The sequence below is a fragment of the Orycteropus afer genome, unplaced genomic scaffold (assembly GCF_000298275.1).
Source record: "Orycteropus afer afer isolate SDZICR_OR568_19922 unplaced genomic scaffold, OryAfe1.0 scaffold00021, whole genome shotgun sequence".
NCBI classification, from domain to species: Eukaryota; Metazoa; Chordata; class Mammalia; order Tubulidentata; family Orycteropodidae; genus Orycteropus; species Orycteropus afer.
Window position 1 is genome coordinate 1787804 of NW_006921608.1, and position 18495 is coordinate 1806298.

The window sequence follows — 18495 nt, forward strand, 5'->3', positions numbered from 1 at the left end:
GGCAGTGTTTCGTTCTGCTGTGCATGGGGTCGCTATGAGTCGGAAACGACTCGACGGCACTTAACAACAACACCGCTTTAGAGGAATAACCTTAGGGACTTATATTTACTTAATATTTTAATTCAACTTAACGAATATATCTCTCTATCTCACTGTCGTTGAGTCGGATCTGACTCATAGTGACCCCTCCTTGAGTTTCCGAGGGGGTATCACTAGGGAAGTAGATTGCCTAATCTTCCTTTTGAGGAGTGGCTAGTGGGTTTGGACAGCCAGCCTTCTGGTTAGCAGTCAAATGCCTTTAGGCACTACGCCACCAGAGCTCCCAATGAATATATATTGTGTCATTAATACTTGAGATAAGTGGATGCTACAACCTCGCTTGACAACTACTTGAAACATTTGACAATGGCCAAAGACTGAAGCCTTCACTGAACAAAAGGAAAACAAAATCCTCACAATTGCACTATAAAAAAACACCATGGCAAATGGAGAAAAAACTGAAGTTGTCAATGATTTCATTCTACTAGGATCAACACTCAATATCCACGGAAGCAACAGTCAAGAGATCGAACCACATAATGCACTGGGCAAATCTGCTACAAAAAAGCTTTATAAAGTTATAAAAAGCAAAGAAGTCCCTTCAATGATTGAGGTGCACTTGATCCAAGCCATGGCTTTTCAATTGCCTCATATGCCATGTGAAATCAGGAAATCAAAAAGGCCAAAGAAGAATCGATAAATTTGAATTGGGGTTGGTAAAGAATATTGAATATACCGTGGACTGCCAGAAGAACGTACCAATCTTAGAAGAAATACAACCAGAGTGCTCCTTAGAAGCGAAGATGAGGATACTTCTGCTTGCTCACTTTGGACAAGTTCACAGGAAAGATCAATCTCCAAAAAAGGACATAACGGTCAGTAAAGCAGAAGATCAGCAAAAACAAGGAAACCCTCAATAAGACAGGTTGACATTATGGCCATCACAACACACCAAAGATCATGGAGATGGCACACCCCAGCAACACTGCATTCTATTACACATTAAGTCACCATAAAGAACCAACTTGAGGGCAATTAACAAGGTATCAGACAATAACTATCCCACCTGCTGGGAAAAACTACTGACCCACTACAGACAGGTCCTGAGTTCTCTGCTAAATTGTCATGAGCTTGTGCACACACTAGTTCCTTTAGAATGCAAGGGACTAAGATAAGGCCCCATTGTCTTCCCCAGTTTAGTATTTCCAGATCTTAGCCAATGACCAGCACATAGTAGGGGCTTAAACATTTGTTGAATGAAGAGAAAGTAACAGTCCTTGAGCACTTAATATATGCAAGACATAGTTCTAAACAATGCATGTTCTAGCACCTCACTGAAATCCTAAAGATAATCAGAAGAGGTAGGTTTCAAGATATTTCCACGTAACAGATGAAGCAGCGAGGTACAAAGGTTCACTTGTCCAAGATTTAAAGAGCCTGAGCCCAAAGCCCAGGGTCACACTACACCCTACTTGAGAAACCTTTTCTTTAATTTTATATACACTGCTTCAGTGTGATTTCTGAAATGTCCTCTACATCAACAATTTGATAACCATGAACTGTAGGCTATTTGGGATTTTGGTTGCTTCAAAACACTTTTCAGAACGGAACAATGTAATATAGCCCAAGCAGTTATATTCTGCCTTATAGGGTCGCTATGAGTCAGAATTGACTCAATGGCAGTAGGTTTAATATAAACTAAAAAAATTCACTGCCTCTGGATTCGACTCATAGCAACCCCTCCTTGGGTTTTCCAGGCAGTATCACTACGGAAGTAGATTGCCCAACCTTCCTTCCGAAAAGTGGCTGGTGGGTTTGAACCTCCAGCCTTCTGGTTAGCAGTCAAATGCCTTAGGCACTACACCACCAGAGTTCCCCAGTTTAATATAGTCTAATCTAAAAAATTAAAATGTTCTTAAAAATATGTAGGTAAATACAAAAATACGAGCCACAGCAGTAGCAGCTGGTGGTTCAGAATCATGAAGCAAACTTGTCCTAAACACTTCCGGAAAAATGACACCTCTGGTAAACTAATACACTATGTCAAATGAAACAGATTGATCTAAAATTTTTTTAAAAAAATCTATATTAGAAACTGATCAAATGTATCTTTCCTCTCTGTAATCACTATAAACTGCAGGTAAGATCTTTTCAGTACATCCATTATATCACAATTCTTTAATCAAGCCAAACCAATATCTGTGCTGGGGACACACTGAACAACGTACTCATTATCTAAGACTAACATGTTCTTCTGGCATAAATTTCCAAGACCGTATTTCTAAATTTTTAAATATAAAATTTTGAAAACTAAAATTCATGATCTAGTACAGTCCAGTATATCCTGAAAATAACTTTGTAACTCTCTGAATTAACTTAAGGAATGTCACAAAACTCCAAAAATAAAATTTGTCGGAACTCAATTAAATCTGAAAAATTAACGTTCAGCAGCACCAAGCAGCAGAGAAGGGGAAATAAAAGTGGAGTCTGAGACCCAGTAGGAAAAGTTGACACTCTGTACTGTATCCCAGGAAAGCAAAGTCTGGCCCCCAGATAAGTGCCACGACTGGGGCTTACAAAATCAAGGTTTCCTGAATGACTCAAAAAGTAAATGAATTTCATAACTAAAATGCTTTAACTTCGGAGTACGTATCTGAAACTGGGGAAAAAGAAAGGGATCATACCCACTGTACAGATGAGGAAAACGCGTTCTCAGGTTACACAATCCGATGCCATGCGCACGGCGTCAGGCGAAACGCTCTAGAAGCTGGAGGTGGGTGTCGGTTCGGTTGGGGTTGGGATTTTGAAAAAATCTGCCTTAGCAAGTGCAGGGCCTGTAAAAGGAGGGCACGAAAGACTGGCCAATTTCTCTGTAGGGGGCAGTTTTGGGGACGGGATTCTCCAGGCCGGTGTCCCGCAGGCCTGCCTCCCCGCGCGTGAGCGCGACATTGCCAGGGCTGCACGACTGGGCCGCGCTCCCAGTCGCGCTTCCCTCACCCCAAAGGTCACCCTGACCCGGAAACAATACCCCAGAGTGGCAGTACTCGTGGGGTAGGGCCCGTGGATGGGACGAAAAGGAAGGCGGAAGGGCGGGAAGTGTGGGGCGAGGAAAAGGGATGGTAGGGTAAAGAGCAGATGACATCCCCAAAGCAGGGGTAGGGGTCGGGGTGGGGGTGAGGGTGGGGGTCGGGAAGTCCCTCGACGGCGCGCGCAGGCCGCACACACTCACCTGCCCCTCCCCCTCCCCGCCCGCCCGGCGGAGGCTCCGGGCTGCCGCGGGCCGCGCGCTCACTCAGGGAGCGTGCGCGCGCGCTGCCGCTCGCTTCCTCGAGCTCGAGCTCCGCCTGTTCAGTCCCAGCACCGCTCATTCAAAGCCGGGCGCGCGCTCTTTCGCAGGCGCCGTTGCCTCCGCGCAGCTGCCATAGCCACCTCCTCCCCGGGAAGCCCTCCCTCAGTCCCTCCCCTTCACCTCCTCCTTGAAGGCGGTTCTCGGTTGCTCCTAGCTCCCGCTTCCGCACTCCGCCCCAGGACCTATCTGGCCCAATAGACGCGAGGTTGCGGATTGCTTCGGAGCTGCGAACCAATGAACGCTGGGGGGCGGGGCGAGGGGTGGTAGACTCGGCTGTGTTCAAGGCTTGGCCTCTAGTAGATTTTGTAAAGGTTGCTCCTTTACAGTCTTTTCAGTTTTGGGATCTCTGGGCTCCTGCTGGGTTTTCCTATTTCTATGCAAAGTGCTGATTCCTTTCTGGCCTATTGTATTAAAAAGCTAGGGTCTTCTGCTGTTGTGTTTGAGAAATCCTCAATAATGAGTATGTGTTCCACTGTTACAAAGCAACTGATGAAAAGAGGGAGTATCGATAACGAGTTTATATGATAAAAAGTTGAAAGCATTCAAAGTAAATTGTTCCCAGACTAGACTTTTTCTTCTTACACTTCTTCCTTGACTACAACTTTGACAACAACAGAGAACCTATATTCTTCCACCCTGAACCAGCACCTATTTTACCCACCTAGCTTTCAAGTCGCTTGGGCAATCCTACTTCCGTGGTGATACTGCTTCGGAAACCCAAGGAGGCGTCGCTATGAGTCGGGGCCGACTCCACGGCAAACAACAACAACAACAACAAGCTTTCAAGTGGTCTCCTCATCTCTGCCTACCTTGCACTCAAATCTGCGCTTCATTCCTGTTAATAATTTTTACCTGCTATCCCCAAAAGGTTAAGAAACTAAGTTTTTATGACTCTTGCCCTGCAATCGTTCTGTGTAACCTTGGATTATTTAATCTCTCTAAACCTATCTCCTCCTCATAGTGCCTAGGGCATTTGACTGCTAACCAGAAGGCTGGTTGTTCAAACCTACCAGCTACTCCTCTGAAGGAAGAGGGGGCAATCTACTTCCGCAGTGATACCACCTCAGAAACCCAAGGAGGGAGTTGCATCCGACTGAAGGGGAGTGAGTTTATTCCATAGAATAGCTAATGTACTTAGCACAGAGTTACAAACATAGAAAACACTCAGACAATAGCTGTTTCTGCGGCCTGCTGCTAATGCTACCGCATTATCATCGCTGCCAGTAACTACACCTCCCAGAGTACACTAAACCCCTTACAGTTCCTTAAACACCCCCTCTAACATTAATCACTTTTAATGTGTAAATTCCAATAATCTGTTAAACAGTCTACATCCTGGCATAAACATGCTTTCCAAAATAACTTTTTGCCTTACAGACCTCTTTGCTTCCAATTATTTAGTATAGCCTTATATTTTCAAGGAGCTCCGGCCACATAGTGGTTAAAGCATCGGCTGCTAACCCAAAGGTCAGTGGTTTGAACCCATCAGATACTCCTTGGGAAAAAGATGAGGCAGTCTGCTTCAGTAGAGATTTACAGTCTCGGAAACCTTATGAGGCAGTTCTACTCTGTCCTAAAGGGTCACTAGGAGTCGCAGTTGACAATGGCAGTGGGTTTGGTTTGGGTGGGTATGATATTTTCATTATTCTTCAGGCTTCTTTAGTAAATTTGCCATTTCAAAACAATTAGTGAATGCTTGTTTCTCAACACATTAACAAACAACACAGCCTGCTCACTCACTCACTGCCCTCAAGTCGAACCCGACTCACGGTGACCCCTCCTTGGGTTTCCAAGGAGGTATCACTATGGAAGTAGATTGCTCAACCTTCTTCTGAGGAGAGGCTGGTGGGTTTGAGCCACCAGCCTTCTGGTTAGCAGTCAAATGCCTTAGGCACTATGGTACCAGAGCTCCTTCAAAGCCTGCCAAAGAGGGCAAATTTAATTTAAAAAATAAATACTTACAAAAGAATAGTATTAAATCAGTTTTCCACTAGCTTTCCAGTAGTTGTTGAGTGTTTTGACTGCTAACAAGAAGTCTGGCAGTTCAAACCCACCAGCCACTCCTCGGAAGGAAGGTTGGGCAATCTATTTCCCTAGTGATAGAAACCCAAGGAGGTGTCTCCATGAGTCAGATCCGACGAAAGGGCAGTGAGTTTATTCCATAGAATAGCTAATGTACTTAGCACAGAGTTAAGAACATAGAAAACATTCTTAAACAATAGCTGTTCCTGTGGCTGCTGCTCCTAATACTACTGCATATCATCACTCCCAGTAACAGTACCTCCCAGAGTCCACTAAACCCACTATAGTTCCTTGTTATTGTTGGGTGTTGTCGAGTTGGCTCCGACTCATAGTGACCCTGTGTACAACAGAACAAAACACTGCCCAGTCCTGCTCCAGTCTCACAATCCTTGCTATACCTGAGCCCATCGTTGCAGCCACTGTATCAATTCATCTTGTTGAGGGCTTTCCCCTTTTTCGCTGACCCTCCACTTTACCAAGCATGATATCTTTCTCCAGGGAACGGTCCCTTCTGTCAACAAGACCAAGGTAGGTAAAAGGAAGTCTAACCATTCAATACCAGAAAGATGTTTACTTGTGTTTTATTGACTATGCAAAGGCATTTGATTGTGTGGATCATGACAAATTATGGACAACATTGAGAAGAATGGGAATTCCCGAGCACTTGATTGTACTCATGAGGAATCTGTACCTTGACCAGGAGGCTGTCGTTCGAACAGAACAAGGGGACACTACATGGTTTAAAATCAAGAAGGGAGTGCGTCAGGGTTGTATTCTGTCTCCACACTTATTCAATCTATATGCTGAGCAAATAATCCGAGAAGCTGGACTATATGAAGAAAAACGTGGTATCAGGATTGGAGGAAGAATCATTAACAACCTGAGATATGCAGACGACACAACTTTGCTTGCTGAAAGTGAGGATGACTTAAGGCACCTACTGATGAAGGTTGAAGAATACAGTCTGCAGTATGGATTACATCTCAACATAAAGAAAACAAAAATCCTCACAACTGGACCAATGAGCAGCATCACAATAAATGGAGAGAAGATTGAGGTTGTCAAGGAATTCACGTTGCTTGGTTCTACAATCGATGCCAACAGAAGCAGCAGTCAGGACATTAGATGACGTGTAGCATTGGGAAAGTCAACTGCAAAGGAACTGTTTCAAGTGCTGAGGAGCAAGGATATCTCATTGAGGACTAAGGTGCGCCTGACACAAGCCATGATATTTCCAATCGTCTGGTATGCATGTGAGAGCTGGACAATGAATAAGGAAGACCGAAGAAGAGTTGATGCTTTTGAGTTGTGGTGCTGGCGGAGAATGCTGAAAGTACCGTGGACTGCTAAAAGAACTAACAGATCTGTCCTGGAGGAAGCACAGCCAGAATGCTCCTTGGAAGCAAGAATGGCCAGACTTCGTCTCACCTATTTTGGTCATGTTGTAAGAAGGGACCATTCCCTGGAGAAGGATGTCATGCTTGATAGGGTGGAGGGTCGACGAAAGAGGGGGAGGCCTTCAAGGAGATGGATTGATATGGTGGCTGTGATGATGGGCTCAAGTATAGCAGGGATTGTGGGGCTGGCGCGGGATCGGGCAGTGTTTCGTTCTGCTGTGCATGGGGTCGCTATGAGTCGGAAACGACTTGACGACACTTAACAACAACAACAACAACAACCATTCTTACTTCCAAGGAGCATTCTGGCTGCACTTCTTCCAGAACAGATTTCATAGTTCTTCTGGCAGTCCATAGTACTTTCGGTATTCTTCACCAACACCACAACTCAAAAGCATCAACTCTTCTTCAATCTTCTCTGAAAACATCATCACTTGGCTTAGGCGCACCTTGGTCATCTTTGCTCTTCAGCACTTTGAAGAGGTCTTTTGCAGCAGATTTGCCCAGTGCAATATGTCATGTGATGTCTTGACTGCTGCTTCCATTGGTGTTGATTATGGAACCAAATATTATGAAATCTTTGACAATTTCAATCTTCTTTCCATTTATTATGCTACTGCTTATTGGTCCAGTTGTGAGGATTTTCATTTTATGTTGAAGTGTAATCCATACTGCACACTACAGTCTTTAAACTTTCTCAATAACTGCTTCAAGTCCTCTTCAATTTCAGCAAATAAGGTTGTGTCATCTGCATATTGCAGGTTGTTCATGATTCTTCGTCCAATTCTGATGCTGTGTTCTTCTTCATATAGTCCAACTTCTCAGATTATTTGCTCAGTATACAGATTGAATAAGTATGGGGAAAGGATACAACCCCAACCCACTCCATTCCTGATTTTAAACCATGCAGCATTCCCTTCTTCTGTTCAAATGACAGGCTCCTGGTCTACGTACATGTTCATCATCAGTACAATTAAATGTTCTGGAATGCTCATTCTTCTCAATTTTATCCATAATTTGTTATGATCCACACAGTTGAAGGCCTTTGTATAGTCAATAAAACATAAGTAAACATCTTTCTGGTATTCTTCAACTTCCTTATCTTTGGCTTTGGTGGTTTGTGCATAAATTTGAATACTAATAGTATTAACCAGTTTTCCTTGTAGGTGCATGGATATTATCCTATCACTGACAGCTTTGTACTTCAGGATAGATCTTGAAACATTCTTTGCGACAATAAAATCTATACCATTCCTCTTCAATTTGTGATTTCCAGCATAGTACATCATATGATTGTCTGATTCAAAATGGCCAAAACATCTAATTCAGTACACTAATGCCTAGGACATCAATCTTTATGCATTCCATTTCATTTTTGACAACTTCCAATTTTCCTAGATTCATACTTCATACACGCCATGTTCCAATTATTAATGAATGTTTGCAGCTCTTTCTTCCCATTTTGAGTCATGCCACATCAGCAAATGGAAGTCCCAAAAGCTTTACTCCATCCATATCTTTAAGATCAGCTCTGCTCTAAAGAGGCAGCTCATCCCAGTCACATTTTGAGTGCCTTCCCATCTGAGGGGCTCATCTTCCAGCACTATATCAGACAAAGTTTCAAGGCTATTCATAAAGTTTTCCAGTACTATATCAGACAGCATTTCACTGTCATTCATAAGGTTTTCACTGGCCAATTCTTTGAGAAGTGGATGGCCCCTTCCTTCTTCTGAGTCTGTCTTAGTCTGGAAGCTCCACTGAGACCTGTCCACCATGGGTGTCCCTGCTGGTGTTTGAAATACCAGTGGCATAGCCTCCAGCCTCACAGCAATACTCAATCCACCACAGTACGACAAACTGACAGATGAGTGGTGCAGTTGTTGAGTAGTAACTCTATAGTTGGGGATCGTAGGTAGCAATAATTTGGGGTTTTGCAGAGGGGGTCATCTCTTAAAGAGCATGCAGTTTTAATCTCTGTGCTCTGCCCAATGTGTGTGTGGGATTGAGGAGGGGCACCACATATCAAGTGGGAGGGACATAATGGGTAAACCTGTATATGAGAATTTTCATTCTGGGTTGGCTCTATTCCAGGGGGATATAGTTCCTCCTGCCTACTCTGTGTCCAAATCATTTTGCCAACTTTAAGACTTCTGGTCTGCTTCCGCCTCATCTCCAGCTTGATTTAGTTACACAATCAGTTTCCAACCTGCCACACTACCCTACTGGTCTGTATAGGCTTTGCTGTTCTGAGTACTCTAGCTGAATCTGAATACAGTCTTGTCAACTGGCCCAACTGCCCTCGTCCCTCCCTGGAAGTAGAACAGATCTTGCAAATACAGCACAGTGCTTCCATATACCCAATCCAATTCCATGGCTTTTCACCAAAGAGTGGATTTTCCTTCAAGCACTATGTTAGACCTGCTGTTCTGACTTGCACTTTAATAGCTTTCTATTAATGAGCAGCTGTTCATGGTTGAATTCAGATCATAAAGTCACATTTGTTTCTTGATCAAGCAAAACAAAGTCTTGTGGCTCATAGTGTGACAGCTTTGAACAGATACATTAAAAAGTGAAGGATTATCTGATGATAATTTTAATGAATTGTTTTATTGATCTTATGACTCCAGAATTAGGTTAATAATTTTTGCCTCATGTATCTTTTCTTCAAATTAAATGGCTTGCTTTCAAAATAAGAAATTTTAATATTGTAGAAAATTATAAGTTTTTATAAATATCCTTAATCATCATTTAATAGTTAGAGTCAATAGCTTAAAAGAAAAACCACAAAGACTGAAGCAGCATCTATATTTCTTTTCTATTAAAAGAGAATTAACTTTCCATGAAACATTTAAATGAATATTTTCCATCGTAATAATTACTGAAACATTTTCAATTAGCAGTAATTTTTATTGCTAAATACAGAAAGACTAAAAATTTTAAAAATAATTTAGAGTTAATCAAGTCCCTTCAGAGGGGGTCTGGGTAGGAAATGGAGAAAAATAGTCCATGTCTTTTGCTAGAAATGGATTCCAATGACAAGACGCAGTGAACTCTTCAGTTCTGTGTCTACATTTTGGGATTGGTAGACTTGATCTGAGCTGATCTGGAAATCTAAGGACATTTATTATTTCTAAGGGCAAATGTGTGAGACTCATATAACCAACATAAAACAATAATTTATAACATGACCTATCTTGTATGTGAGTTGAAAACTGAAAAATAAAACAACATTGAGCTTGTTTTCAAAACAAGATGGACATAGTGGCTTTGACCTTGAGCAAGTTATAGGTACAGTTTTCTCATCTGCAAAATTAGGTTAATAATTTCTGCCTCATGGATTTATTCTTCAAATTAAATGGCATGATGTATGTGCAATTAGGTTGGAGGCAATAATCAAATCAATGAAAGTTTTCAGGTGTACAGGTTAATCAGCTGCAAGTCCAGTAGAATCTTCTTTTTTCTCACAACAGGGATTAGTGCTTCAACAGAGGTGAATTTTCTGTCATCAGCAACCAGAAATAGACACATCTATTAGGAACACATTAAAAAAGGGAAAAGGGGAGGACAAAACTAAGGTTTTAAGCTAAGGTATACATCCCCTCTTCTTTGGACCCTTTTGCTTGAGAGAAATAAGGTGAAAGAGCAGCTGTCTTTTTTCTACTACTCGTGGGATATTTTCTTCTAACAATATCTGTTGTCAAGTCTTACCTATTTTTTTCTTCTCAGTGTCTTTTGTATTTTGTTTTTTCATTCTTCTGTATCAGCTCTGTGCTTTGCTGTCTGTTTAATCTGAATATTCTCAAAGACACAGCTTTCTTCATGGTAATTATGGTGTTCAAAATAGAGACTACTTATTTCAAGGAGCCCTGGTGGTGCAATGATTAAACATTTGGCTGATAAATGAAAGATAGGAGGTTCAAGCCCACCAGTTACTCTACAGCGTGGGGAAAAGATGTGCCATCGCCTTGGAAACCCCATGGAGTAGTCCTACTCTGTGCTATAGGATCACTATGAGTCGGAACACATGTTGATGGCAACAGGTTTATTTTAATTTATTTATTTATTATATTATCCATTCCCTCTTGTTCAAATCCACTTAAGAGGATACATGTTTTGATGGTTGCTTTTTAAACTCTTAATTTTGAACTGCTGTTCTTGGACCCCCCTCTGACCACTTCTGCCCCTTTAAAGTATTAAAGATATCAGTACTTCTTGATAAAAGTGTTTCTTCATCTATATATACTGTACATTTCATACAATGAAAATTACCTGCTCACCATGGAATATTTTTCTTGCTGCAGTTCTTATTTGAAATTAGATCTTTTTTTTAACTGAGAATTAAATCCATATTTTAATCACTAGAAATGTTCAGTATAGAAAACTTAATATTTTCTTTCTCCCTAGAGAGAATTTATATGCATAAAGAATCATCTGCCTAAGTGGATAAATTACTCTAAAGAAAAACCAAAGGAAAATACTCTTATCATGTAGCCAGGAACACTCACAAATATCTTGTCCAAAAGGAATTTTTTTTTCTGCTTATTGCCATAGCAACCATAACTAGTTTGTCTATAACTGGGTGTGAATTTTACACACTATCATTTGAAATGTTAAGGGGGTTAGAATAAAGTGCAATTTCTATAATATTTGGAAGTATCTCATCCCAAAAATCTGATAGAGGAAAAGTTTCATTATGCTGCCTATTCATTTGTTTATTTAAGCCATTTATTCAGCACTTACCATGGCACTCGGCCCCGACTCATGGCGACCCCTCCTTGGGTTTCCGAGGCAGTATCACTACGGAAGTAGGATTGCCCAACCTTCCTTCCGAGGAGTGGCTGGTGGGCTTGAACCGCCAGCCGTCTGGTTAGCAGGCAAGTGTCTTAGCCACTATGCTACCAGAGCTCCCTACCATGGCACAGTGTGTGCTAAATGTGTTAGAGGAGCCAAAGGAAGACATATCCCTTAACCTAAAGGAACTTTTCTACAGTCACATGTCATGGTAAAATGTTGGGAGAACAGCATTGTTTTCATGAGGAATTTTCTAAATTTAGAATCATTTAATCATTATAATTAGACTACACCCCCCTCATTAGTAATACAGTTAAGTTCCAAAGACCAAATCATGATGTGAAAATCAGCATTATGTGAAAATGGAGGATGACTACATCATTACACAACTGCCAAATGACATCATTATGCAACTGCCAAACCACTGAGAATCATGATCCAGCCAAGCTGACGCATAACTTTAGCCATCACCTTGGCATTCATTACTGCCAGACTAATGTTAGTGTACAAAATAGTTGGATAATAGATTTTCACCACTGTCGTAAATGTGAAATGCTAGATAACAAGATGGTTGGTAAGTGAGGAGCAGGTGTGCTGTATCAAAACCCAGAATGAAACTTGTTGTCATCAAGTTGATTCCCACTCATAGCAAGTCTATGGGACAGAGTAGAACTGCCCCGTAGAGTTTCTAAAGCTGTAAATCTTTACAGAAGTAGACTGCCACATCTTTCTCCCATTGAACCAGGAACTCTCCTGTGGAACAGCTGGTAGGTTTGAATTACTGACCTTTCAGTTAGCAGTAAAGCCTTTAACCACTCCACCACCAGAACTTCTTGTACTGTATTAGGACCTACAATTAAGGTGGCAAGAAGTTTGTAGCTGGTCTGACTGCCCACAAATATTCAAGTGCCTACTGTAACCCATACAGCAGGCCTCGTCCTTTTTGGTCTTATGGTCTATGTCTGTAGTTACTCTCTGGGGAAGGGGAGTTGAAGGAATAAATCTTAATTTTTTTTCTTTTCCTGGAGAGTGGACATTTCTTGCCAGTTGATATCAGTTGACAGGAGGAAGCTGAAAATACCCACTTAGGAGTGTGGAAGATGGGTGTGATGCTCTGGTTTCCCAAATCAAATACACAATGAATTCTGATTGAGATTTATACATTTCTCCTTTGGAGAGTTCCCTTCTCTTGTTCCTATCAAAATTTGCTACCTCATGCACTCAATGAATCCAGGATGTGTAGTAGTTAAGATTACTGTTGCTACCAAACAACAATTAAGCAATAGGAAGTCCAGCAGCTGTCAGTGCACGGTTGGTGTGGTCCATCACAATGACAGGGACCCAGACCCCTTTCAGCTGAGTTCTCTGATGTCTTCCCCTCAGGAGGCAGATTTTGTTCTCCTTAAGGAGGCACAATTGCTCCATGCAGCAGGAGAGATAGACAGGGACCAAAAAAGGGGCAGTAAATGATAGCCATCTTTTAAGGAAAATTCCTAGAACCTGCCACAGGTTCTTATGTTTTTATAGTCCCCTGCCAGGAACTTAGTCAGACCTCATTGCAAGGAGTGTGAGAAACAGTCTTTGTTCTAAGTGGCCCTGTGCCTAACCAAAGATTCTATTAATACTTAATACTCACACACAGTGCTTATTACACAGTAGGCATTTTCTGGTGTAGGAAGAATCCTTAATTGTTTATTGGGCCATATATTGACATGATACAGGCAAAATTAAAATAATAAAAATTATATTTACTGAAAGGCTGTTAAGTATTGTGCTAAAACCAAAAGCCAGACCAGTTGCTGTAGAGCTGATTGCAACCCCATGTATTGCAGAGTAGAACTGTGGTCCAGGGGTCATGGCTGTGACCTTCCAAAAGCAGCTCTTCAAGGCTTTCTTCCAAGGCATCTCTGGTGTGCTCATACTGCCTTTCAGTAAGCAAAGAGCATGGCTAGCATAGGAATAAAGGTTATGTAAAGCTATATTGCTCATGATTTCCTAATAATGTTCTCCTCCTCTATTTTCTCCTCTGCTCCTTGCTTCTGCACCACCCCCATCTGGTTCACGGGACTCACTCATACATCCTTGCCCAATGAACTCTGAGGGTGTTGTTACTTCCTAAACTGCAGCTCTAGACTCAACTGCCACAGGTTGTTTCAGTTACCTGCTCTCTGATTAGATTCATCAGATGTGCTTCAGACACAAGTCATTGTGTCCCCAAAACCTCAGTGGACATCTATGAAGCTTTCCATGGGGGCTTATTAAAATCCTTTTCTTATGAGTTTGTATTAGAAGCTAGTATCATCATTTGTTCCCTGTTGTAAGTGGACTCCCCAGCAAAGCCATTTCAAAGGACTCCTCTTGAAAACTCCTCCACAAATCTTCCACTCTTTACGCTACCTATTTTAAGAAGTGTTAACATCTTTGTTTAAAACCTCCATTTGTACTTTGTTCTAGAGAAAACTTCTAGTATACAGTGACAAGGACATTCTCAGGACCTGCAGACAAAATATAAGTTCCTCTAATGGCATAGCGCCTCCTCCATCCTTGTCTGGCTTTTCCTCACGTCACACTTGGTGCTCTGGTAACGTCAAACTGCTTGATTTCCCTGCACTCCATGCTTCATTCATCCAATAAACTGTGAATAAGCATCTACTTGTGCCAGAAATTTTGTTAGATGATGGGAAAAAGTGAGAGTCAGGGACAGCCCCTACTCTCAAGGAATTTGGTATCTAGTGGTCTTTCAGCCTTTGCTTTTGCCACCATACTTTCTGCTTGGAACACCCTTCCTTGGTTAAACTCATGTTTTATTCTTCAATACTCATACCCTTCTGAAAACTGTCCTTCATCCATCCCCATCCTCACAAAATGCCTCTTTTCCCCTCTTGCCCCTCTATCGCCTACATCTGTCTTGCATAGCACACTGTGTTGAAATTATTTGTTTTCACTACTATTCCCCCAACTACACTGTAAACTCTTAAAAGATAGTCACAGCATCTTGTACCTTCAGGTCTTCTCATTTACTAAACTTAAGAATGCCTGGTACTTAAAACCAAACGCACTGCTGTTGAGTCAATCACGACTCCTAGTGATCCATTAGGAGCTCTAGTAGCATAGGGCCTAAGGCACTTGACTGCTAACCAGAAAGCTGCAGTTCAAACCCACCAGCCACTTCTTGGAAGGAAGGGTGGGCAATCTCCTTCTGTAGCAATACTACCTCGGAAACCCAAGGAGCGGTCACTAGGAGTCAAGTCTGACTCCGCGGCACATAACAACAACAACAGTGATCCCTTAGGACAGAGTAGAATTGCCCCATAGGGTTTTCAAGGGTGTAAATCTTTTTATTTCCCCCCTCCATAGACCTGTCTGTTGTTTGGATGGAAGCTAAGCCACAGTAGTCAGTTCAATTCCAGGCCTGAAGGATGACCAGAGGCCATGGTTTCAGGGGTTGCACTAATCTTTATCAGACCAGTAAGCCTGGTCTTTTATAATCTTGAGTTTTGTTCCACATTTTTCTCCCACTCTATCATGGATTTCCAATTTTGATCCCTTTCCAACTGGTTGGCAGTGGTAGCTAGGCACCATCTAGTTCTGGTTTCACAGTCTTGTTGGCTGAGATTCCCACGGTCTACTAGTCCCTTGGACTAATTGTTTCCATGTGTCTTTGATTTTCTTCACTCTTCTTTGCTCTAGATGAAGAGAGACTAATAGTTGCATCTTAGATGGCTGCTTGTAAGCTTTTGACTCCAGTCACTACTCACCAAAGTAGGATGTAGAACAATGTTTTTGTGTGGTATGTTATGCCAATTGAGCTTGATGTCTCCTGCAACCATGATCCTGAGCCCATGGGCCCCTCACTCTCTCAAGGTGTTTGGCTGTGGCTAAGATGTTATCACAACTTTGTTCCCTGTTGTTGTTGTTGTTATATGCCATCGAGTCGGCCCCGACTCATAGCGACCTCTCCTTGGGTTTCCGAGGCAGTATCACTACGGAAGTAGGATTGCCCAACCTTCCTTCCGAGGAGTGGCTGGTGGGTTTGAACCGCCAGCCTTCTGGTGAGCAGTCAAGTGCCCTAGGCACTATGCTACCAGAGCTCCTTGTTCCCTGTTAGCTCTATTATATATACAGTATGGACATTCTTATAGTACATACTAATACATATGTAGAAATATCATCTGCCAAACTTAATATATTCCCTTTTGCCTACTGGTACCTGATCATTTTGCCTGTGTACCTATGTATCCACCCATAGATTAATGTTTGTTATTATTGATAATGCAATATTGTATATATAAAAGGATTTACCTTTATTGTTTGTACCTCTTTGTTGCCTATTCAAAGGCTATAAATCTTTACAGAAGCAGCCTGCCTCATCTTTCTCCTGCAGAGAGAGTAATGGATTTGAACTGCTAGCCTTTTGGTTAGTAGCCTGATGCTTTCACCACTATGCCACCAGTTGTTGTTGTTGTTGTTATGTGCTGTCGAGTCGGCCCCGACTCATAGCGACCCCTCCTTGGGTTTCCGAGGCAGTATCACTACGAAAGTAGGATGGCCCAACCTTCCTTCTGAGGAGTGGCTGGTGGGTTTAAACCACCAGCCTTCTGGTTAGCAGTCAAGTGCTTTAGCCATTATGCTACCAGAGCCACCAGAGATCCTTAGAATAGTTTCCAGACTGAAGCAAACCCACTGCCATTGAGTCAATTCCGACTCATAATGACCCTACGGGACAGAGTGGAATTAAATCAGAGCCTCATAAATGGTAAGAGAAAATCAAGATCCCCCAGCATATGCAAAATTTCAAAATGCTTGCAATCTGATTTAAAGAGGTTAAATCAAAACTAAACAAAATCTTTTAACTCTTTTCCATAGTCTATGATTTGCTGGGATAATAAATTGGAAATGGTGTATCTGTTTGCCAGTCAGAGATTTCTGAAAGTTTTTAGAAATGAAATAATATACAAATATAAGGAATCAAAAGAAATGTATATTTTGAAGAAATTTGATTTTTGTGATTAATTAGTACACTGTATATTTATAAAAATTTTTAATATATTTACTTGATGATACTATGGACTTTTTATTATTGTGTAACAAAATGGCTAGTAAATAAACAGTTCCTTTAGTTTTGTTTTTAGCATGTTCTTCAGAAAAGCACTTGTGTGACTTCCTGAAAAGAGAAAACAAATATAAATAATTTTCTTTAAAAGTAGTTGTAACATATAGTGTGATTTAAGATCTGTTTTACTAATTTTAACTTTTTAATTCATGGTATGCTTACAATGGATGAATGAATTTTTTATAATTAGTATTTCTAAGTTTACCAATTTAATGTTGGAATAAATACTGCACGTTTTGTGGAAACGTGCAATGTGGAAGAGACAATAGTGGTCTTTATACATTTTTTATATTTTCTACACTCAATTTTTGTCATTTTATTTGATGAAACTTCATGATTCTCTTAAAAGTAAAATATTATTAATTCAGAATCCAAACTTATAAAAGAACTCAGCATGTCAATTCATTAATAAAACATATGATTACTCTAAATCATCTTGTATCTTAATTAAAGAATGGTAAATTATTTATAGCAATGAAATTAATCTGGAAAAAAAGACTCCCAAAATACTCAGCTACTATATTATTTACTAATAATTTGCAAAGAGCATTTTCTGAATTTGGTGAAAAAAATCAAAGTTATCAGGAAGAAATAGGATAAAAGTCAGTGAAGGTAAGTAGAAACAATGCATTCAATGAGGAAACAATATGCATATATTTACATATGTACATATATGTAAATATCATGTATTTAGTCAACTAGACCTGGTATTTTAATAATTCTGTGAAGAAATATTGAACTCACATAAAACTGACATAAAAATAAAACACTTATGTGTGCTGGTCATGTAACTATTGTTTTTCAACTGTAAACCTACACTTCAGTATTCAGTGAAGAGAGGCCAGGGCTGTATCTCTGCAAACTAGCTGGCTCCCAATTAGTTTCTGTCATTAGAAAGGAAGATAAGATTTGCCCCTCCCTGTTTGACTTTTGTTTTTGAAACCCCAGCAGTTGATACCAGCCTCCAATTTTTTTTGCCACTCCTGGAACCAACTTTATTGTGTCCCCTCACCCTTTCTGTCCTTTGAATTTAAATTTCAAATCTAATTTTGACTTTTATTATTTGAAATACTTCACAGTATCTTTTAAAATTTTTTATTTCACCTAAAATTCTTTCTAAATCCTATCAATATTTCTTCAGTGACACTTTCATTTCATAGATCTGTCAGAAACCCTCCATTGCTCATTCCCTCATTAGATCAGCTGCAGACTGATTAATATCTACCAATCAAATTCTTTACAATTCACCTATGATATTCCTATGCAGCATTTCCTTCTAAGAGAAGAGGACTTAGCTGCTTTTAAATTTTAAAATCAGTTAAACCATATTTTTAACACTTTAATATATATGGCATGAGGTCTTATCTTCCAAGTTCTTACAATTTAGTGGGGAAGATAGATTTGAACATATGTAAGTTTAATACAAGCACACAACAGAAAGTGCAATTGGAGAAAAAACCCACTGCCAGCGAGTAGATTCTGACTCAAATTGGAGACAGAAAGAGGAGAATTAAATATATTGTAGGGTGAGAAGGAAGATGGAAAATCTAGTGGAGGTTTAAATATTTAAATAATATTTAAGGAGAAGGACGTTCTGAGAGGTAGACTTGGAGAATAGATAATTCAGATAAAGGAGATATGGGACTAGAAGGAATCTTTTCTAGGAATTTTTTTTTGTTTGTTTGTTTAAGTTCACAGTCCTTGAGCCTGGTTTTAGGGATTTCAATGTTGATTATACTTTGTATAGTGGGAAATCTTAGAAGATTTGAAGTTATTGTACCACT

At 40.6% G+C, this 18495-nt stretch overlaps 1 protein-coding gene across 1 annotated transcript in view; it reads right to left on the reverse strand.

Annotated features, from left to right (window-relative positions):
- Positions 1-3407: 3407 nt before the first annotated feature.
- Positions 3408-18495, reverse strand: part of PKHD1L1 (PKHD1 like 1) — a 199004-nt gene continuing 183916 nt past the window's right edge. Inside the window, exon 76 of the mRNA XM_042783626.1 lies at positions 3408-3681. Coding sequence (XP_042639560.1) covers positions 3408-3681 — 274 coding nt within the window. The remainder of the gene's footprint in view (positions 3682-18495) is intronic.